Here is a 24,082-nt window from a genome sequence, read left to right as displayed (position 1 = left end):
CAGTTGCCAGATTGGGCGGTTTTCCGCCCAATTGGGCTATTTTAAAACTCATTGGGCTGGGATAAATAGCCTTGGGTAGGCACATCAAATTTGGGCTTGTTTTAAAGTTAAAAACAGCCCAAAACAAGCCCAACAAGCCCAAAATAAGCCCAAAAAATCGAGAGTGCATGTGGGCTGGTTTTTATTGCAATGGGCTGGTTTTAAGGGCTGCTTGGGCTGGAAACTGTCATTCCGATCTGGCAACCCAGAGGTGACGCGAGGTAATAGCCATAGAGAGGCAAGAGCAGACATGCGCACAAGGAAACGTGGGCTCTCCAGTGTTTTGGTGTTTATCGCGGGAAAACAAAACGTAAACAAGATATAACAATACAGTTTTGTTCTCAGGATTCAGGAAAAGGTGAGTTTAGTGTCTGATCACAGTCTTAACGGTTCCACTGTATCGCTTTACTAAATGCTTTGAGCAGAACGTCAACAGATGAACACATGGACATCATTGCAGGGGGGAGGGAGCTCGGTTAGCATTAGCAACTAGCTCCTTTCTTCAGAACAATAATTGTAGTGGAGTAAAAGTACAATATTTGACTCTGAGTTGTAGTGGAGTTGAAGTAAACGCACTGAAATTTGGAAATACTCAGAAGTAAGGTAAAAAAAAAATACCTCAAAATTGTACTTAAGAACAGTACTTGAGTAAATGTACTTGGTTACTGTATTTTACACCACTGCAACTAGCCCCTTTCAGAACCTTGTATGTGGGATGACGATACCTTCAAGTCAGGCCTTTGCACACACAACGACATGAAGAGAAACCACCATCAGACAGTCTGATGGTGAAATTTACGTGTGACTTCGTTTCCCTGTCTAGTTTTGTCATCTCCTCCGCCAGGCCGGGGGAAAAGGCTGGGAGGCGGAGAATTATGTTTTCGCCCCTGTCAGTCCATGTCTGTGAGAGCAGCTTATCTCAGGCATAGATATATATAAAGGCTAGATGACTCACCCGCGCTGCTGGCCAATGGAGTACGACGTTGCCACATGGCGGCCATCTTGAAACAGTCATTCATAACATTATGTCTATGGAGCATATACTTTAAAATAACCATAGCGTGCTCAATTTTCATCCGATTTTCAAACGGTTTGGTGTGTTGTAAACACCAAAGATGTAATAAAATTATAAAATTATAAAATTATAAAAAATAAAAACAAACATGATTATAATTATAAGTATGCAGTATCATAACTACATCTTTGGTGTTTACAATACACCAAACCGTTTGAAAATCAGATGAAAATTGAGCACGCTATGGTTATTTCAAAGTATATGCACCATAGACATAATGTTATGAATGACTGTTTCAAGATGGCCGCGGTTGAGCTACGCTTGCGCCGTCCCCTTGAGCCATCTAGCCTTTATATATATCTATGATCTCAGGCACCACTGGCGCGTGATTTGGGAACATACGGGACCGGTTGGCAAACCCCGCCCCCGGGCCCCGAGTGGAATGAGGAGATTTTAGACTGCAGGAGCAGCTCTGTTAACCCCCAGAACCCTGTGATGATAATGATATAGATCATATATAGAATATATTGAGATAATGATTATTCTGGAATTGGTCGATTTCATTGCTGTTTCCTCAGCAGAAAACCATCCGTTCCTTTTCTTTATTTCAATGGATTAAGTAACAGCCCACAGAACAAACCACTCCACTGACACATGCCTTCTCTATTTGAACGACTTTATCAAACAAGATGTCGACAATGCCAAATATTGCGGACCTCCAGAAGGCCTTTGACACCGTTAATTACCCAATTATGATCGATAAGCTCAAAGCAATAGATTTTGATGATACGTCGGTGAGCTGGATGAGATCCTACCTGGAAGGGAGGGAGCAAGTGGCGGAAGTAAACGGCACCCAGTCCCCTCCCCTCCCAGTGACTTGTGGTGTTCCGCAAGGAAATATACTAGGACCTCTACTGTTCCTGATATATGTGAACGATATGTCTTGTCTTCAGCTTGCGACTGCAAACTGTTCCTGTTCGCAGATGACTCGGCTCTGCTGGTCTCGGACAGGGACAGGCTGCAGGTTGAGAAAAGTCAGCTCTGAACTCAGCAAGATCTGCATCTGGCTCTCCGACAACAAACTATCATTACACCTGGGTAAAACTGAATCAATCCTCTTTGGGTCCAGTTGAGAGTTTCACGATCAAAGTGGGTGATGATGTTATCACAAGAAAGGAGGAAATTACCTACCTGGGTTCCATCTTGGAGGCAAACCTCTCCGGTAACAAAAACGCAGAAAGAGTGATCAAAAAGGTTAACCAAAGAATACGCTTTTTGTATAGGATTGGACGTCTAGTCAGTAAGAATACTCTGAAGATTCTTGCAGGGGCCCTCATACAAGGTTATTATGATTATGCATGCACTTCATGGTATCACAACACCTCCAAGGCCTTAAAAACAAGGCTCCAAACATCCCAAAACAAACTAGTAAGGCTACTTCTTGGCCTCAATCACGAAACCCATCTAACCCCTGCTCATTTTGCTAGGATTGGATGGCTTAGGGTTGAGGACAGAGTACAGCAACTTGCTATGGGCCTGGTCTTCAAGATACACCACAACATTGGAATCCCCCTGTATTTGTCTAAATACTTCCAAAATGTTAATGAAGTCCACGATCATAACACCAGAGTCAGCTCCACTAATCATGTTCAACCCAGATTTGGCTCAACAAAGGGAATGAACTCGTTTCCATGCTATTCATCAAAAATGTGGAATGCCCTACCAAAAGGAGTAAAGGAGTGTAAAACCCTACTCACTTTCAAAACTGCCCTAAAGATACACCTTCAGGAGGCTGCAATTCGAAAACGGCCCCTGTCTAAGTCTTAACCTACCCCCCTACACCCCTCCCCCCCATTTATTTTTCTTCTCTTGTCCATTCTTTTCACTCTTCATACCAGTAACCTGTAAGCTGATTGTATGACATTCTGTATAGTAGTTCGTATATCTGTCTGTCTCTTATATGTCATCATGATTTGTGTGCATGGGGATCTCATCTTAAACAAGCTCAGTGCTTAATGAGTCTCCCAGTTTAGTAGACCTTGTATTGTGAATTTATACTTCCATGTACTGATGTTCTAATGTCTTACTAAATAAAGTACATCAATCAATCAATCAATCAGCCGTCTGCCAGCCTGCAGATGGATGGATCATGGATGCTATATTGACAATTCTCATCACCAAATGCCTAGTCTCAGTAGTCTGTACTGTCATATATCTAAGTTCTGTACTCAACTATTTTGCCAAAAATTTGAACGGTATATACCGCAAACTGTACAGGAAAATAGGGCATGTGAGAACGCCTCTCCTACTGCACAAGTGCACAAAAGCTGTCTTTTATATTGTGTTTTTTTTTTAGTAACAGTGTCCTGTCACTAACTGCGTGGCATAACATACAGCAAGGCCCACCTATGTACCTTTCAAGGAGGCGTTATTCAGCCAGTGAAGACAGTCGGGGGCGGGGTTTGCCAACCGGTCCCGTACATTCCCAAACCACGCACCACTGGCAGTGTTGCCATATTTTGTGAGAGAAAGAAGCAACCAGGTCTAGGAAAACAAGCCCAAAAGAAGCAACTTCGGCCACATGAGCACTTTAAACCTACGTAAATGCATCGGCTATTTGAAAATAGCCGATCTACAAGCTCACAATGCGTTGACGTGACTCATTGTGAGTTTGTAGATCTGCTATTTCCAAAAACTCTTAATTAAATGTGGAATATTTGGAGTATTAACACAAATGCTCCCTGCCACAAAACATTTATGAAAATATTTGAGAACCACTGGTTTATATTAAAACATTTGGAAGCAAGCCTAAAAAACGCAAGCCGCAACTACCAATTGTTACAAGCAACTTTACAGAAAAAGAAGCCCAAAGTCGCTTATAATAAGCCGACATGGCACCACTGACCACTGGACCGATCAGAGTGAAACTTTGCATGCACACTCCCAGTAGGCCAAGGAAGAACCTTTGCTATATCTAGCCCTGAAGAATGTATTGTAATTATTTAAAGGTATGTTATGTTATTACAAAACCTCTCAGCCATGAGCCTAATGTGTCTTTATGCTCGTTCCACCAGGTAAGAGGTCCCAGCCATGTCGAAGAGGCAGGAGGACACAGCTGGCAAGCAGTCCCCCATCTCCCCAGTGCTCTTCATGACGCTGGAGGGTGAACCCATGCGGTTCTTCCTGCGTCCAGGGCCCACTAAGCAACAGCTCCAGCCCCAAATCAAGGCAGGGGGCGGGCTGGTGACCAAAGCCCAGGAGCCAGGAGCTATCCTGCTTACAGACCCTGAGGAGTTCGAGTCTATGCCCAAAAATGTTTCTCATTGGTAGGTGTTGTATAAGCTCAGCATGGCTTGATCTGTTTGCATGGGACAGGGAATCCACACACGCCAACAGCCGAAAATTGCACATCTACAAGCTCCCAACGCTTGGCAGCTTGTAGATCTGCTATTTTCCATCATATGATGGAAGTATAAATTGCAGCACCGATGTTGAAATGCATGTCCTAATGTTTTTTTTTTTTATTAGTTCCATGTTTCCATCACTGCAGTCAATATAATGAATCATTAAGAAAATGCTGCATATCATTAACAAAATGCTGCACATAATTCGACTCACGTTTTTCTTTTTTGTTGCTAAGAAGCCTGTAATTCACCTGAACTTTAAATAATACTTGATGAAGTGGGTTACTATGCCTCTGGGAGAAGAAGCAATACAGGATACACAGTTTTATTTCCTATGTATGCTAAATTTAGAAAGTTGTATATTTGTAACCAATCCAAAGCATTACTATGTATACCATCAGGGCAATAATTTGTTAGACAGCTGTTTCTGTGTAACAGCTTTTCATCATCATATCCTTTTATTTAACTCTTGTTGAAATCTTTTCCAAGAGTAATCTAGGCAAGAGAGCAGCATACAATCTTTTAACACATTGGGTGCCAGAGGTTTATTAAAATATTATACTTTGAGTGCCAGGATCTTTAACAATTGTTGAACCTTTTTCAAGTAGTCACAAAATATTTTCAGTGATCACCGTCCTCACGGTGATCCCCTCATTACACACATACAGGTCTCTACAATCGGGGGATTTTTTTTTAAAACATTCGGTAATCCGTTCCATAGTTGCAGCCAGTTGAAAATAGTTAAATTAACATTGTAAAAAAAAAAAGTACACAGGAGCCGAGATACAGGTTTTTGAAGTCATAAGTTAACCAGGAGGTGGATTGGAGTCTAAATCTTGTAGGAGTGATATCTCCTGTTGCTGTGAAGGAAAAAAAAAAAAAAAAAACGTATATATACGGTTTTGGCACTCAACGTTAGTATGGCCAAAACCGTATATATACGGTTTTGGCACCCAATGTGTTGTTAATTTACTGTACTGTTTTGTTACTGTTCGGTGAGAATTTGAATGATACTGTATGATGGGGTGACATGATAGCTGAATGGTTAGGACACATACCCATGGTTAGCCCCTTTCGGGACCCTGTTTACCTTTTTTGTATTTGGGAAGGCGGTATACCAGGGTCCCTTGTTGGTTAGAACACGCTCTCTCGTACCGGCGGCTACCACTGTCTGGTCTTGGGCGTACAGCTCGTCGCTTAGAAGTTGCAGAGATTTCTCAAAGGTACCAACAAGAGCAATACTAACACGCGAGAAAGCGGCATCAAAAAGCGGGGATCGGCGATGCCGTTTAACATTTTTAATAATTTAGTAAACCTTAAGCTCATTTCTCACACTCTGCTCCACTGCCCATGTCCCGCCCCCCCGCGGTGACTGACAAGCTGCGCGTCCTACGTTACTGCCTCTGATTGGCGAGCTCCTACACGCTTGCATGACAATCACAACGCGGGGAGGCGGAACATGGGCAGTGGAGCAGAGTGTGAGAAATGAGCTTAAGGTTTACTAAATTATTAAAAATGTTAAACGGCATCGCCGATCCCCGCTTTTTGATGCCGCTTTCTCGCGTGTTAGTATTGCTCTTGTTGGTACCTTTGAGAAATCTCTGCAACTTCTAAGCGACGAGCTGTACGCCCGAGACCAGACAGTGGTAGCCGCCGGTACGAGAGAGCGTGTTCTAACCAACAAGGGACCCTGGTATACCGCCTTCCCAAATACAAAAAAGGTAAACAGGGTCCCGAAAGGGGCTAACCCATGGTATGCGCCCTAACTGCAAAATGTCTAATTCGTGTCCCAAGGTTGCTCTCTGTCTGCCTTTCCTGTCTCTCTCACTGACGCTATTGAAATAAAGCACAAAAATATATTTTTTTAGATTGTCAAGAATCTAAAACAATAGATTATGCTGTAAGATCATGTACTACTATCTGCTCTCTGCCTAGGTATGTGTCCAGCCAATACATTAAGGAATGTGTAGAGAATATACTGTAAGATTTACTATCTGTTCTCTGCCTAGGTATGTGTCCACACAATACATCAAGGATTGTGTAGAGAAGAACGAGCAACTGGAGGTTGAGGACTACAGGTTGAACCCTGAAATCACCGGTCCCTCCACCAGACAGAAATCCAGCAGGCATAGCTCTGGCACTGGAGGTAATCTTTGACAACAAAGGCCATAAAAGCGACTATGCAAGCAAAACAGAAAATAACCCATCATGTTTGGATCAGTGAACACATCAAAATATTTCATTTATGAACAATGAACCTAACCATATTTCCTGATTTATACATGGTTGCGCGCCGGGTTGCTCACCAAAAATAGCTGATCTGCAAGCTCACAACGTGTAGCAATGCGTTGTGATCATGTAGGTCTTCTATTTTCAGTGTGTAACAGTTAAGGTAAGTCTAAATCAACCTTACGATTGTCTGTTATAATGTGTCAACTAATCCTGCTCACATTTATTGACAAATAGTTTACTTGTCACAGGTAGCACATTTAAACTTACTGTTATTATTTGCCAAAAAATGTATAAAGGCAGGTTACCCTACACTCCTGAGGAGGATGCTGCCATTTTGAGTTACGTCGCCAAACACAATTATGGGATAGGAGGGAACCAGCTGTGGCAAGAAATGGAGAAGAGCAGCGTGACGGTTCACACCTGGCAGTCGATGAAAGCCCGCTACCAGAAGCACCTGGCTCACAGAAAAATTACCCCAGAACAGAAGAGGACAAATGAGGCAGAGACCAAGGTAATTAGATTGGATTCACCTCTATTATAAGAGGGGAATGGCAGATGAAGAGAATTGGAAGCAATAAGGCTGTTGAAGAATCCTAAAATCATGTAGCTATTTACATTTTCTTGTGAGGTGCAAAAACATCCACAGCCTTGTTTTTCATCTGCTACCTTCATGAGAGGATCCCCATTATTACCCAATTACTTTTTTTTAAGAAAGATATAAGACTGAAATGATATAGGTTGTCCTCATGGAGTGTCTAGAGTTGTGTTTCTTAAAATCTACAAGTTTCCTAATATCAGTTTATTAAAAAAAAACAGCAGCCTGAGACAGACGTTCAAAACTCCTCAGCTGAGAAAGATGCCCTTCCTCCTCAGACATCTCCTCCACTAGCACACACCAGAACAGTCCATTTACCACAGCTAGGTTCAAGGCCACTTGAACATTTGGCAAAAAGAGTACATCTACAAGCTCACAATGTGACTCTTTGAGAGCTTGTTTTTTGGCTAGTTTTGGCGAAGAGATTTGGTGTAGAGGGAAAAGATTGCGGGGCCAAGAATAGACCCAGAGGGACCGTGGTCAACAAAGTATATAGGGTTTAAGTGGTTAACAACATTGCAGGCAGTGTAATTGTTGCTCCTCAACACAATAGATCAAATTTAATATAATAAAATAAAAAATTAATTGCATCTGCACTTCTGCAGGCTGCGCTCCAGCACAGTTTATATTTGCAGGTCACCACTTCCATGATGGAAAAGCTATGAATTATGTATGCATTACTTTCTGATTTCCTTGATAATTGACAGGCTAATACTTGTGTGTTTTGGTACTGACTGAACTGAACTAAGCAGGAATTTCTAATGTTCTACAGACAGACGGCCAAGCACCTTCTGGGAGCTCTCAGTCAGAGTCCGAGGAAATGGATGTGACCAGCGCACCCCAACCGGAGCTCATCATACTAGAGGACTCTTTGCCAGCTCAGTCCCCAACTTCTCAGAAGTTAGAGAAGAAGCAGGCAGCCTCCCCCACACCGGCCCAGCCTCCACGTCGATCATTACGCAGGCAGCTTGACCTTGACGAGCTGCCACTACCACAGACATCTAAAAGAATGACCAGATCATCGCTCCCTCCTTCTCCCCGGAAAACCACAGTGTCACCTCCACCATCTAAGAAGCCTAAATCAACAGACAAGCTCCCTCCCCCGAAAGACACTTCCACTCCCCAGAAAGACAGAGCCACAGACCAGGATGCTGTTCAGAATGGAACATCCACAGACCAACCCAGCCCTAAAACAGACAGAGGAGAGAGTGGAGAGATGGTGTCAGATAATTGCCAAGCTTCAACCTCAGGTGAGATAGCAGCCCCATGGTGTTGCTTTGCGCTGATACTGCAAAATCAAGCAGGTTTTAAACCGTTTATCACACTTGAGGTTTGATGTGAGTGAATGACACAACAACATAATGTAGACCTTTTATTACTGCCATGGACACGGTTGACATTTGTGAAACCACACAGTGAAACCCTCAGTGATTAGCAACCATCAGGGGATCGATCAAACTGGAGATAAATATTCTGTGACTACTTGAAAAGGTTATACAACACAAAAACAGCTGGGCATGGGTGAGTTTATTAATGTATATGTTACAGTATGATTGGAGAACCAGTACGATTGAAGAAAGCGCGCTCGTTTTTACCACCCACCCAGCACTAGAGGGAGCCACAAGCCAGGCTTGTGCACAAACATATATGGCCACACACACACACACACACACAGTCACACACACACACACACACACACGCACGCGCACACACACGCGCACGCGCTCATGCTTTTTTTGGTTTATTGAAAGCAGGACTGTTTAGATACTTTTATTGTGTTCTGGCTTTTTTTTTACTTTCTCCCTGACACACACACACACACACACACACACACAGTGATCCATGAAAAGAACTATTCTGTCCCTATCGGTTTACAAATCAAACGGCGCTGAGTCGACTAGTGGAGCATCGGCCGGTCAGCGCGGGCACTCGCGCCTGGAGGCGCGAGGGCGCGCTTCCTCGGCCTCAAGCTCCACTAAGTCGGCGCGCCGTGCGTGTGAACGCGTGTTCAGCGTTCCCCTCATAGATATTATGGTTCCCCTAGCGTAGCTTCCTGGTTGCTATGTGGGGGGGAACAACAAAAGACAGGTCTCCGTCGGCGCATCAAAGCCCCGCCTCTCCGCGCTCTCCGCGAAGGAGAGGACGGGACGGTTTATTACGCGAGGAGGAGGAGGAGGAGGAGGAGGAGGCTCCTCTTCCTCGCGAGCCTCGCGTAATAACCCCCCGCCTCGCAGCGCCGTCCTCCTTCTCCTCCTCGCGAGCCTCGCTAATAAACCCTGTCTCGAAAAGCCCCGCCTCGCCCCGAAGGAGCCCCGTGCCTAAAAACGAGCGCTCTGTCTTCAATCGTACTGGTTCTCCAAACGTACTGTGACATATATACTGTGGCAGTTAAAGAGTTAATCCCACAGGGGAAATTCAGTTTCAACTTCACCCAGCTGATGGCTGCTCAAATGGTCATGATGAGCGCTCTGGGTTGTAACTTGTAGCGGTTAAGTTTCTTCCTCAGGGACACTTTGACACACATATATATATATAGTATATATATACTGGGCGGACCAGTGGGCGAACCGGTTACCTTCTGTTTGCCAGGCGGCCCCTCTACCCACTAAGCTATGGCCATTGTGAAGGCTGTGTTTTTGCCTAGTTTATACTCGTACTCCATTGTACGTTGGTGTCAAGCTTACACTGTTTCGCAGTGCAATGCATTGTGAGCTTGTAGATCGGCTATTTCCAGCGCAACACACTGTTGTACGACTAATAAACTATAAACCTATAAACCAGGCTTTAGTCTATCTTTGATGCCACAGATTGATTGACAAGGGAGTTGATCTGTATTTCTGCTCTGCTGTTCTGTTTTGTTCTGTGACAGAGCAACAGCCAGGAGGAAAGAAAAAGAGAAAGCTGGGTATCCTGGAGATGGCATCAAAGGAGTTTGAGGTAATATACTGATTTTTCTAATGTAAGAATGTTGCATTGCTATGAATAATAATGATCTGTAACAAAAAACTATCCTCAGAGATTAACATAAATTTGGTATCTTTACATGAGATCTTGTTAAGCTGATTGAATTCACGTATATGTATTGAATGTGCATTGTCCCGTCCAAAACGAATAAAGTAAAATAAATTGGTTTGTGCATTGACGGCAGCCAGTCCACACCAATGTTTCGCAACGCAATGAGTTGCAACTTCAACCTGTTCCAGCGGTCTGAAACTCTGAATTGACCTGTTGGCAGGTCGGTGCAGTCTTAGGATTCTGTTGCAGGTTGCAACTTGTTGAGTTGGACATCATTGGTGTGGACTGGGCTTAAGGCATCACTGACTACATTGCAACAACCAACAGCATGACATACATTTGTAGGCAAAATGATCTGAATGCAGAGGGAGAAACTGTTGACACAGGCTGCCTATAGCGGCAGGGAAACTGGCATATACATATTGTTTACATCTGAAACATGGCATTCATAAAACAAAACTATCCTCATAAAACTAGGTCTCAACATAAGCGGCACCTTATTTGCTACAAGCACTTGTGTTTAAGGATAGTTTATGTTCCCTGTGTTTTGTATCTAAGGATAGTTAATTTGCCCTGCATTTTGTATTAAGACAGTTTAGGTTCCCTGTGTTTTGTATTTAACCACTTGTCTTAAATCCTATATACTTAGTTGACTGTGGTAACCCAGGGCTCTATACTAGTTCCGTTAGTATTTCAATCTACACCTCTACAAGTCTCTTCTCCGAAAATAGCCCATATACAAGCTTGCAATGCGTTGCAACGTTTACGTGACAAGTTTTGAGCTTGTAGATAGGTTGTTTTCACAGACTGTTAGCCCCAAAAATAGGGACACTAGGCTTCATGTGGTTTAGGATAGTTACTCTTCCTTGTGTTTTGTATTTAATGGTAGTTAATGTTCCTTGTGTGCTTTGTGTTTAAGGATAGTTTATGTTCCTTGCATTTTGTATGTAAAATTGGTTTGTTCTTTTCTTTGCATTTTGTTCTTTTCCTTTCAACAAACTCCTATTTAATGTGAGTTTGTTATTTTCCTTCTGTTTTGTATTTAGTGTTAGTTGTTTGTTCCTGTCTTTCCAGTCTAGTGATGACCAGACTCCGGATATGAGTGTAAATGAGGAAGAAGTACCGGACAGACCTAACCCCGGAGCTGGACCTACCCTCCAGGAGAAGAGTCAGCCCCCAGAGGCTGCCTGTCCTGGGGCTGTGCCCAGCGACCCTCCCACCTCCTCCACGTCCAAGGCCCACCTCTTCATATTTGACAGTGAATCCCAGGACGGTCGTTCTCAGTCGGCTGTTAACAATACAGGAACTTCCTCCTGCCCTCAGCAAAGAAAGAAGGACGCTGTGGTCTCACTTACTCAGACCCAGCTGGAAGAGGACATACAGCGAATCAGAGGGCTGATGAAGCAGACCAATCAGGTGAGAACAGACTTTTTTTCTTTGATGAAGTATGGCTTTTACCTTCTGTATTGTGTCATTATAGACAGAGTGTGAAACTGGTTTATTTTGTATTTTTTTATCAATCATATTGACTGCTGCTTCTTTGATTTAGTTTTTCACATATTTTATCTCTCCTTTCTCTCTCTCTCCTCTACCCTCACCCTCTTGCAGGACGTGCAGAGTGTAACTAAGGCTCTGCTGAGGGCCAGTGGAGATTTTTCGGTTGCCCGGTCCCTCCTTTTGACTCCCTCCTCTGTCCCGGGTCCTGTTTGGACTCGCTCGGACGACAATTTCCTGCGGTCAGGCGACCCTGTGGTCCGCGAACGACTCCAAGACAAATATGGAGAGGAGGCCGTGGCCAAAAGATTGCTCTTCCTTGAGGTAGAATGATGCAGACTAATGGAGGAGGTTGAGAAAAATTGCCTGCCAATCTAGTCTTAATGTGCATAAGCACCTTGTTTTACTTAATAGGTAATGTTAAATGTGCGTAAGCACCTTGTTTTACATAACAGGTAATGTTAAATGTGCATAAGCACCTTGTTTTACTTAACAGGTAATGTTAAATGTGCATAAGTACCTTGTTTTACAGGTAATGTTAAATGTACTGTTATGTCGTTTCAAACAGTTATTGTTAATCTGTGGGATGGGATTTGTTCACTGTGCCCTCTTCTTGGTTCCCCATGCTAAAACCTAAATTAACTTTGCCACCAGGACATAGTCTTTTTCAATTGAGATTCCATGCGGAAATGTTTATGAACCTGTGGATGTTGAAATATTTCAAAAATAAACATATCTTTTGTGTGTATAAAAATATTGAGTAGTTATTTTATTTTATAGATGTTAAGAAATATGTTTATTTTAACCAGTTAAACCCTATACACTTAGTTGACCGAGCTCACCCAGGGATCCAAGTGCAGTTAAGCTCTGCAACCTGTGCTCTTGACCCAATTCCCACAAAGATGATTACAAATCTTTTTAGCTGACTAGTTGACGATGTCCTGGTTACTGTTAATGCCTCACTAATACTCTGGAATCTTTCCTGGTTGACGATGTCCTGGTTATTGTTAATGCCTTAATATACTCTGGAATCTTTCCTGGTTGACGATGTTCTGGTTATTGTTAATGCCTCACTATACTCTGGAATCTTTCCCACAGACCTCAAACATGCCTTATATCACCAGTGTTGAAAAAGACTCATCTTGATCCACTTGTCTTTGAGAATTACTGTCCGATCTGGGAAAGGTTGTATATAAAAAATGACAAATCTATCTGGCACACCACAATTTATTTTATTTCTCTATTTGTTTGTTGGTCAGTCTGGTTTTATTGTCAATCACAGTACAGAAACGGCCCTGGTCAGAGTAGTAAACAACCTTAAAACTGGCACTGACAATTATAAATTATTATAATAAATTAAATGATACATTTCTGTTTTGGTACTTCTTGACCTCAGTGTAGCCTTCTACACAGTAGACCACAACATTCTTCTTCATCGACTTGAACACTGATTAGGCCTTAAAGGCATAGTTCTAAACTGGTTGTCATCTTATCTTACTGGAAGGTCTTTTTCCATTTCAATTGGCAACTTTGAATCAGACAAAGTAGGCATTCCTGGAGTCCTTCAAGGGTCGATTCTTGGTCCACTTTAGTTCAATCTGATGCTGAGCTTAAAGTGCAAGGCCACTTTAATTGAGGTTTGGATTGTGTACTTACCGTGTCATGATGTAACTAGTCCAATTGGCGATATTGCGCAGTTGATTGGAAAATATTAAACCAAAAATAGTATCTCATTGACTTCCATTGTACGGTGAAACAGCTCTCAAAGTCAATTTTAGCACATAAACGAACACAAACAAATCTGAAAATAGATAACATCACAACATGCTTTTATTTCTAGTAGGCTAGTTTATTGTAATGCACTCTTTGCTGGATTCACAATTAGGTGTTGCATAAACATCAGGTTGTTCAGAATACTTCTGCCAGAGTTTGAACTAAAACCAGAAAGTTTGAATACATCACTCATATTTTATCTTCTCTTCAAAGTGCTTCTTATTGTTTTTAAATCTATCCAATGGCTTAGCTCACTCCATACACACCGACCAGATCCCTTGGATCATCAGATAAAGGTCTCCTCTCCAAACCTAGAATAAACTCTAAATCAGGTTATGATGCTTTCAGTCACTATGGTCCCACTCTATGGCATTCTATGCAACTTGAACAAAGGTCTACTACAACGGTGTCCTCTTTTAAAAGCAGGCGAAAAAAACTATTTTTACAAGCTTTTAGCTAGGTTTGAAGTGTATAGTTATTTTTTATTTTACTGTAATATAATTGTAATTCATTCTTATTCTTATGTTCTAATTATTACAATTTCTATGTATCAATTTTTTTCTGTTTCTGTTTTATTTTAAATCACATTGAATATGCTTTTCGTATGAAATGTTTATATAAATAAGTTACTTGACTCCTTTTCTCTCTCTTTTCTCACCACCTCTCTGTCTGTCACTCTCTCTCTCCTCTACCCTCTTGCAGGAGTTGAGGAGCTTAACCAAGGTTCTGCTGAAGGCCAGTGAAGATCTTGCTGTTGCTTGGTCTCTCCTCTTGACTCCCTCCTCTGTCCTGGGACCTTTTTGGAGTCGCTGGACTTGCTTCGACGACAGTTTCCTGCGGTCGGGTGACCTTGTGGTCCGCGAACGACTCCAGGACAAATTTGGAGAGGAGGCCGTGGCCAAAAGACTGCTCTTCCTTGAGGTAGAATGATAGAAGCCAACGGAGGTGGTTAAAAAAAAGCTAAACCACATGTTTTTTATGGCCTGCCAATCTAGCCTTAACCCATTAAAACCTGAGGCCGATTCTACAAATGCCTTCTAAATCAGTAGTTCTCACACTTCCAAAATGTTCAAAAATAGATGTACAAGCTCGCAGCGCGTATGCTTGTATATCTGCTATTTATGAATAGCCAACGCAAAAATCGAAAATGACAGATGCTTTCCCGGTTTTAATGGGTTAATGTGCATAAATGCCTTGTTTCATTTGACAGCTAATGTTAGATGTACTGTACTGTTATTAGAGCGATTATTTCAAACCTTTGCCTCGATTATGATTAATGAGCGATTATTAGAAAATCTGTGAGAAATAAGTAGTGAAAATAGCAGATGTACAAGCTCACAACGCGTCACGAGATTATAGATTGTCTATTTTAGCTATTTTTGTACACCACTATTGTACAAGAAAGTATAATAAGTGGTTAAGCAGACTAATTGATATTATTTAAAAAAATCTTGATTTGTCGATATATAAGAAAACAAATATATATTTAAAAAACCTTGCTTCTCGTTTATTCGGTTATTTGTTCTAAATATACTGTAGGTTTCAATATATTTTCAGTTAATTGCCCAGCCCGAACTGTTCAAACAATGATTGTTAATCTGTGGCACAGATTCTCTTTTGGTTCCTCATGCTAAACCTATTGTAATTAACTTTGGGCCCCAGGACAACACTCCAGTTGCTCTATTGAGATCCCAAGCTGAAATGTTTTTGAGTGTTAAATATGTTGTTGAAAGTTTGAATGTTGTTGCATGTTTATGTAATTGTTGTATTGTTGAAATACTGTATGTTAAAATAAAATATCTTTGTTTATATAAAAAAATATTGAAGATGTTATGAAATTATATGTGTTCATTTTAAATCAAGGAAGAAAAACTGTTAGATGTCTGGAAGGAACCAGTTACAAGTCTAACAAGGACATAGGTGTGCATAGTTGACTGTGAAATGCCACATTTGTCCGTTTATATACTGTTAATTTTTCACATTCTCTAGGGAAAAAAAACAGGGAAGAGAGATGGCTTGAGAAAACTTTCATCCCGCAATGAATAATTCAGGAGTTATGTACGATGTTGATCAATAATTGACCTTCTTGACCGTGGCCTCTGAATTGCGTCATATGTCAGATATTGATGTGAGACTTTATACCGTATATGAAGTTTCATGGCCTAGTGTTGTGATTGATGATACAAATTCAGTCATTGTGCACACAGTGACATACTGTAAACTGATGGCCTCAGAACAATAGTTTCACAATTGCTTGTGGCTCAGCTAACTTGCAAGAACCCTGAAGTAGAAGTGAGGGTTTGTCAATATGAATGGTGATATAAAATGCGTTCAGCCAAAATCTCTCTCACACACACTCCTGTATTCATTGCCTTTATTAGGAAAACAAATCCTCTTTTTCTACTTTGTCATTTGTACTTCACCAGTAACACCGTTTATAATTAAATAAAGCAGAAAACACGTAAGTTAAATGAGACATGATGACCTTGGTTTTAGTCAATCCACCATTTTATTTAATTTGACCCAAATACCAACTGTACACTCATTATTTTTTGAAACAACATAACCCAACCCCCATGAATACAATGTATCAATAGCTTACACAAAAAAAATGGATTTCACAATTGTAAAGAGATATGTACTGAAATATAAGCAGGCAAATCATATACTTAAAAATAATTCGGTACTGAATTTAGACAGGATTCAGTAATCGACATCATTCAATTATGGCCACATTTACAAATATTGCTATTCTCTTTCTATCATGTTTATGAGATCACAAGCAAATCACTGCTGTCAGGTAAAACCAAGACAGTCTGATCATGGCATGGCATCCCTGTGCAATCAGTAGCTATGGATAGCAAAGTTTCTAGGTTTGCAGTTTGAGAAGGAAGCACCATTGATGTGCTAACATGCTACGGTGAGCTTAGCAGTGTGAGGTGAGCTGTGAGTGGCGCAGCAGCATCAGCTGAGCAGTGTGGTTAACTCTGATTGGTCTACGTCTGTGGGGACAGAGGTGCAGATCAACCCAGTTCTAGACAGCTGGTCCCTTTTGGCTCCACGCCGTAAAAATCTAAGGTTGGAGTAAATGGTGACCTGTTGAAACGCCATTTTAATTCCAATGTCTCCGTTCTCTTACCTGATTCCTGAAAGATCACTCTTGCACATAGAATTTTACCTGACAGCAGTAAAAATCTAACTTGTCAACAGACTGTTATGCTAAATTAACAAGTAAAATAACTGTGTAATGACACTTTTAATACAACCATATATTCCCCTGCGCTACATTGATAAAAACCGTTCATATAAAACCCTTATTATCAGTATGAAACATTCACATCCACCAGGATACAATTTACATGAGTCATACATGTAATAACATAATATAACATAATTATGTAAGAGCCCCTTTATTAAAACAGAACACAAGTCTGCAAGCTTGCATACTGTATACCACTGGATCGCTACTAACACTTTTGAGTGGGTTCTAAATAAGGTATGTTGACACAAAGTGTTTTTTCCAGGCACCTCCACTTTTCTTTTTTCTTTTTTTACATTCAAACCCCATTACGGGAAGCGACTGCAAAGCACACACAAAGCAGCCGCCTTTTAAAAAGCGATTTGTGGTGGAACGCTTCCAACAGTTGTTAAATTTTAACTTTTTGAAGCAGTGGTAACGACATAGAGCACTTTTTTTCAGAGACATGGCGGTGGCAGGGGCTTTATCTGCATGTGAAATAAAAAGTCAAAACATGACGGGAACAGACCCATTCCTCACATCGCACAACATTCAGTGAGGAGGTTTTTCTACAGTCTCTTAAATGGGATGTCATTTGTTTTTAATTACACTCGAGGAGAACAAAACTGAGATGCATATTTTTCGCCTGGTGTTTTTGCCCTAATTTTTGGTTATGCAAAAACAATGTTACTGAATCAAAGTATGCAACATAATACATTTGTGGTAGGCATGTGCAGAAATAAGACAGGACAGTTATAGCATATGTTAAACAATAATAGCTTGTGTATTCATTTCTTGGTCATATTTGATGAAATTATAAACGCCCTGTTTTGGTTGGCTGGTTAGTGTGATTCAGATGGCTTGAGCGGTGTGAGTTACGTCAGAAGAGCGTCAGGGAGTCAAAGGAATTGAGAGTATTTTCTTGTTTCCGCTTGGCTGCCATTAGTGCTATATTAACGCAGACTGAGTCAAGTCAGAGACTGAGAGTGGGCAAGACCGAGTCAAGACCAGAATAATTTTTCATCCGAATTGAGCCCAATTAATTCAGTCTTCCAAAATAATTTACATGTTAATAACATTAGGTACTCCTTTGATCTGAAACACTATATGATGTCTGTATTCAAAATAATGTGTAAATAAATTACACCATTGTAGTATGTAGTACTTAGAAAAAACATCAATTTGAAATGTTAAGCCTGTAAGCAAAATATTGTTTATATAGTATTTATTCAAGTAATTAATTCAAGAATAAATCTGAGAAAGGACCAAAACCAAAATAGCACCCTTATGTTGACAGTACATCTCTTAAAACTGCTTTAGCGAACTTTGGAGAAATTAGCGGAAAGAAAATCCCAATTCCTCTGGTCCGAGACTGTGCCCAGACCAGGTAAAATCGCAGGCGAGACCGAGACGAGACAGAGACCATCAAAATGTGGTCGTACGACCAGACTTGAGACCGGTATGGGTCTCGAGTACTGCAGCCCTAGCACTCGTTACTGATGGCTACAGCCTTTCAAACAATAGACAGGGTGTGTAATGTAGGACTTCACAGTACTTTACAAAGTACAGTACCAATAAAAAGCATGGCTTTCTGCTACTTGTCAGGCTGGTTTTACATTGACACAAAAGGTTGCTGGGAATAAGGCTGTCTCACTTTCGTCTTGATATAATAGGGTTTTGTGGGGGTGGGGGTGCGGGGTTCCTGCAAAATAAGTGTACGACTGTACGCTGAATAATACACGGTCATGTTCCTACTATTTGGATTAGATAGAATAATAAAAAGACAGTGAAAAATAAAACTTTTTATGACACCATTAAATACAGTGGATTGTTGATTACTTTACAATCTTTGTTCTGATTTTAAAAAGTAGCGCACTGTCTGCATTGCAACGATTGTGTTCAAAATATAACAAGTTATAGAAAAACTGTCCCATTACTCCTCCAGTCTTATGAAGCATGCTGAAATGGCGTGTATTTTGACATTCTGCATCTTTATAACTTCACTGTAGAAGTAGCACTTGACTTGTCTTTGATCCAGCAAAACCGCAAAGATCATAACACAAATGAATACATGATGAAAAGACCACTTCCATCCCCATGCGTTGATCGGCTTATATATACCGATCCAATGGAAAGCACTAAAACAGCAAAATGGGAGACAAAACAATTCGTTGCATACGAAGCAATATGAACAGAAAGGCCTCTGGGGTATACGGTCACATGCCTACAGCCCTCTATGTACAGTCAGACAATTCTAGCCCCTATTCAGAGCAGACAAAGCAGGACCAAAGTAGCCTATCTGGAACAGCGCCCCCTGTCGGACAGGAGGGGATAGCCAACAGCAAAGGCCAGTCAGCAATGAGATGATTTGACCAGATGAAAACTCAGTTAGGGAATGAGTCCTTTTACCCCAAGTGAAGGAGTTAAAGTTAGCCTGGATCCAGACCATAGCCCCCCCCCCCAATTAGGCTAAGTTAAAGTATCTTGGGGTCTTGTTTACAAGTGAGGGGAGGGCAGAGTGGGAGATCAGCAGGAGAATCGGAGCAGCAGGAGCGGTATGCGTTCGCCATACCGCACCGTTTTGACGGAAAGGGAGCTGAGCAAGAAGGCAAAGCTCTCAATCTAACGGTCAAAATGTGTCACTACTCTCACCTATGGTCATGAAATGTGGGTCATGACCGAAAGAACAAGATGGCAGATACAAGCGGCCAGAATGGGTTTATCAGGGGGGTGGCTGGCATCTCCCTTAGGGATAGGGTAAGAAGCACAGTCATCTGTGAGAGACTTGTGTCATCTGTGAGAGAATTGGAGTAGAGCCGCCGCTCCTTTACGCAGAAGATGGATGAATGAAAACTCCCAAGACCCATCAAAAGCACTGATGATTTGAAAATGAAATGGTAGCTCTCAAAGGATCATCTGACAGCAGTGGCTTTAAGTTTGTCACAAATATACTCCTTTCGCCCTCTGATTAAGATGTTAACCCTATGCTAACCCTAACCCGGCTGTGTGAAGTAGCAATCTGTTCAAAATCAAATGAAAAATGTCCTTTGGTTTTTCTATCTGAGCTTATAAAATGGTTGCTTGGTCTTATAATTGTAAGTTATATTATAATAATTATAATAATAATGTCTTATAATTGTTGATCTGTTTGAAAGTGAATGTGTTGCTCTCTCTGAGATGAATGAACATTCACAGGGTAATTGTGAGAGAACATTGCAATGCTTGTTTCAGCATTTGGTAAAATAGCAATCAGTATAAGGCAGTGTAAATAAATGCGTACAGTGATTTTATTAGTCCAATGGTGTTAATGATAGTCCTTTCAAGGATTCTAGATGACCCTCCTGAGATTTGACCAAATCAGGAGACACTGTTCCAGTGCTTACAGTTATCCCAAAAAAAAAGAAAAGAAAGAACGTTCCATATTCTCCAAACTATTTTTACAATTGCAGCGCACATAACTGAGCTGTTGAAACTATACATACAAAACACCTGCTTGGCTTAAAAGGCTAATTGTATGGGTTAAAGGAGAAATCCGGACATTTTAAGTGTTATCTTTGATGTGTCGCTTATCACTCACCATCCTTGAAAGGGACGTTGAGTTATTTCAGAGAGTCCCGTGTCGTAATTTTTTCGACCCCCTCCGTTGGCATAATGGTAGCGCGTGCCTAAGTGAAATTCGTCTATTATAACCGATGCAAAGTTATTTTTTTCTCTACTACTACTCATTGTAGAGTCTCATGATACTCAAACATGCACTGAAAGTTCCTGAGAGGCTAATGCTAATGCCGAACGAGCTAACGCTGGTTGCTTGTTTCTCTCCCAGAACCTGGCAACTCGGTGTTGCCAGGGAGAGAAATAAGCAAACAGCGTTAGCTCGTTCGGCATTAGCATTAGCCTCTCAGGAACTTTCAGTGCATGTTTGAGTATCATGAGACTCTACAATGAGTAGTAGTAGAGAAAAAAATTACTTTGCATCGGTTATAATAGACGAATTTCACTTAGGCACGCGCTCCCATTATGCCAACGGAGGGGGTTGAAAAAATGACGACACGGGACTCTCTGAAATAACTCAACGTCCCTTTCAAGGATGGTGAGTGATAAGCGACACATCAAAGATAACACTTAAAATGTCCGGATCTCTCCTTTAAAGAGATATGAGGGAGGATTAAAGCCAGTCCAAAAATAAGGCTACAGACAGAAGTGGAGGGACTTTGTTTCTGCCCTATGCGCCAGCCGGCCTAATGGAAATAACCGAAAAATAAGGCATCACTCGCCTAAAATAAAAAATAAATTTCAACTAGTTGAATAACAGTTTATTTTCTGTGAGCGACGCAGTCATACGACAAAGCATAAATTAGGCTTTAATTGCATAGAATTTGATTAGTGCATCGATGCAGCAAATATCTGTGCTCCTTTCCTCCTGTCAGATTTGGTGACCCTGGAGAGTTACCTCAGAAACTAGACCGTCATAACTAGACAGCTCTTGCATTGCCTCTTTGATAATAAACATTGATATATTCCTACGTAACTGTTTAATTTGCACTGCAAATAACTCACCTTATGTAATTCAAGTAAGAAGTATTCCGTTTACTGATTGAAAGCCCTGATTATTTAGTTTTTGTGATCCAAAATGAGAAAAGGGTGTTTTGATTTTTGTGAATTAGTGTATATTATGTTCCCTGTTCACCAAAATTATAATGAATCATGAACCTAAATGGGGCAACTCAAGTAATGACTTTTCAGCCATTTGAAAAGGTTTGAGAATATGGTTTTCAAATGTATCCTGTGGAGCTCTTTAAAGAACCTACAAGGCAGCGGTGAGGAAGCGAGCACAGTTTGGAAATGCAACCATCTTTACCTGTTGTTAAGCAAAGGTGTCCCCTTCCCCTCCTTTCCTACAACACAACACAGACAGTAGAAGCACCAGTTCTAGGCCTGCATCAGTTTTTTTGGGGGGGGGGGTATAGGGGCTTGTCCAACAGGACTCCTGTGGGTCAAAAAGGTCCAACAAGGTGGAGCTCGTGAGCTTTATATCAACAAGGGACGGCTAGGAGGAGATGGGGCAGAGCCTGGCTAGACAGCCATCAACTAACCGAGCCTTCGGTCTCGCCGTCCTTGTCCAAGATCTCATCCTGAATCTCGTCAGTGTTCCCTGAGTCACTGCTGGCCACGGAGCTGACGGAGGCGGAGGGAGAGTTCCTGCCACCTTTGATCATCCTCCGACAGGTCTCCATCTGCACGTCCAGGCCCCGCTTCATGCTGCACATCTCCATGTACTCATGCAGATGTCTGTTCATATCACTCTTTGCTGTGGCCAGCTCCATCTGAGGGACAGGGGGACAGGGGGTAGACAGTACGGTGAACAGAGAGAGGGCGTTAAAGCCTATGTTTATACTTGATTTGAGTAGATTTGCCAGTGGCACTGTTGTAGGACCTAATTAGGGTTGCAATGGAGAGTTGGACACGCGGTCCCAGAATGAAACGATTCTGTGCCACTAAACACAAGAACATACATACTTCAAAAGACACAACATCCAAATATGTATGCCAGCATACATATTTTGGCCAAACAAAACATGCTAACGTTAAGTCTTCATCGGAGCGTCGACATGCTCCTGAGGACTCCTTGCAGTGCAATGTGTCTGTCTCATTACGAACTGACTGTGATTTTATTAGTAGTGATTTTAGTATTGTAGCATTTTAGCATTCTTTTAACTAGGAGACTCCGCAGTAGTTTTAGATTATAGTAAGCCAGTGGAATGGAAGTTCGTTCAATTATGCATTTCATCTATCTTCATCTATCTATCTATCTTCTAGCCTATCTATCGATGAAGAAGAGAGATGTAAAGGTAAACAAATAGGTAGTCATGTGAACTTTTACCTCAATCGCACCGATGGATTCCTGATATTCTTCCTCTCTGGTCTTGAAAAGAGATTCTGTCTCATCTATGAGGCTGCCAAGGCTTCCATCCTGTGAGAACATAAATAAAACATTGGTACATGTTTGTAACATGTAGGATAAAGCAGTGGTTCTCAACGGGTACTGCACAAAGTCCTTAGAGTACCCTGGGTACCAGGGGTCCTTGAGGGGGTTCCAGGGGGTCCCCAGAAGAAAATAGCTTATCTAAGCTAACAATGTGTCTCAACAATTGTGAGCATGGAGATCTGCTATTTTTGAAAGATATTCACAAAGTTGACAAATGTTGATAAAATCTTCTCTTATTGGGTCCCTGGCCAAATACGTATCAATTTGGGGGTCCTTGACATGAACATGTTTAAGAACCACTGGGATTAAGGTGTTTGAAAAGTCTTACACTCGCGGCCTCCGGGTTTCCGTCTATGTTGCCGTTAGCAGGGCAGGTGGTGTTGCCGTTCGCGGCGGCGATGGCACTGGGCACGTTGTAGTTGGCAAAATCCTCCCACAGCAACAGAGTTTCCTCGTTCTCCTCCCACGTCAGGCTGTCACAGTCGTCGTCAATTTCAAATGTCTCCCGCCTGGCAACAGAGGAGTTATCTGAACAATGTCTGTACAGAACAAGGACGGGGAAAGGACGGAAGGATAGGACAAGAGGTGGATAGACATTGGGAAGGAGTGGAGGGACAAACATCCAGCACATTCAGGAAAGGTCATATCCACAGATAATGATCTACTCACATATACAGAGAAGACAAAGACAAAGATGGAAGATAGTAACAGAGGAAATGGAAAACAGAGTGCATGCATGCATGCAGGGCACACAGAGAGACTGGACATATTCATATTTATAAATGATTGTTTGCACATTGATAATGCTATGGCTACATTTTGGACTAACACGCTTGGACAAAATGACCAATTTGTGTCTCTGTAAAAAATTTACTTTAATGGTGTGGCTCTGTAAGAAGCAAGATATCTACCAGAGGGTCTGTCTTCGTTTGTTTGATTGTTTGTTTGTCCCTCTGTCCTCGGGCTAATGTCGCAGATTTCTTGTGCATGCTGCCAGTAGGCCAAGTTGCACAATTTTTTTTTTTATTTTTTACTTTTAAGATTCATAATGTAAGTGAAAGGGAGTTGGATCAGGCTGAAATCTAAATCTGGAGCCATATCTCATAGATAAAGTGAGTACATCATAGATGACTGATGTAATAGACTGGCCATATGGGAGCCATGTCGTTCCTGTCTTGTTACTATTATCGTGGGTTTGTGAATTATGTATAACTAATTATTATGTTGCGTCTGTCATATTCATTATGCAGTTCTGCTGAATGTTCAAAAAAAAAAAAAAAGCACGACTCCA

At 41.5% G+C, this 24,082-nt stretch overlaps 2 protein-coding genes across 5 annotated transcripts in view; one reads left to right on the top strand and one right to left on the bottom strand.

Annotated features, from left to right (window-relative positions):
- The first annotated feature begins 266 nt into the window (after positions 1 to 266).
- Positions 267 to 15,325, top strand: LOC308082456 (telomeric repeat-binding factor 2-interacting protein 1-like). The gene is made up of 9 exons (XM_080424207.1): positions 267 to 397; positions 4,129 to 4,380; positions 6,468 to 6,604; positions 6,987 to 7,201; positions 8,058 to 8,535; positions 10,155 to 10,222; positions 11,375 to 11,716; positions 11,909 to 12,118; positions 14,270 to 15,325. The coding sequence occupies exons 2-9, from the start codon at positions 4,145 to 4,147 to the stop codon at positions 14,495 to 14,497; spliced, it is 1,914 nt and encodes a 637-aa protein (XP_080280333.1). The 5' UTR covers positions 267 to 397; positions 4,129 to 4,144; the 3' UTR covers positions 14,498 to 15,325.
- A 732-nt stretch (positions 15,326 to 16,057) lies between these two features.
- iffo2b (intermediate filament family orphan 2b) overlaps positions 16,058 to 24,082 on the bottom strand; it is a 35,123-nt gene continuing 27,098 nt past the window's right edge. For 2 of the 4 annotated variants that reach the window (XM_080423267.1, XM_080423268.1), the window contains exons 6-8: positions 23,120 to 23,330; positions 22,687 to 22,776; positions 16,058 to 22,129 (exon numbers count right to left, since the gene is read on the bottom strand). In XM_080423267.1, coding sequence (XP_080279393.1) covers positions 21,890 to 22,129; positions 22,687 to 22,776; positions 23,120 to 23,330 — 541 coding nt within the window. In that variant the 3' untranslated portion in view covers positions 16,058 to 21,889. The remainder of the gene's footprint in view (positions 22,130 to 22,686; positions 22,777 to 23,119; positions 23,331 to 24,082) is intronic. The other 2 variants (XM_080423269.1, XM_080423270.1) reach the window with 1 other exon arrangement.

The sequence above is a fragment of the Gymnoscopelus braueri genome, assembly GCF_963280865.1.
Source record: "Gymnoscopelus braueri genome assembly, chromosome: 3".
Taxonomy (NCBI): domain Eukaryota; kingdom Metazoa; phylum Chordata; class Actinopteri; order Myctophiformes; family Myctophidae; genus Gymnoscopelus; species Gymnoscopelus braueri.
The sequence above is the reverse complement of the archived record's forward strand: the minus strand, read 5'-3'. Positions and strand labels throughout refer to the sequence as shown.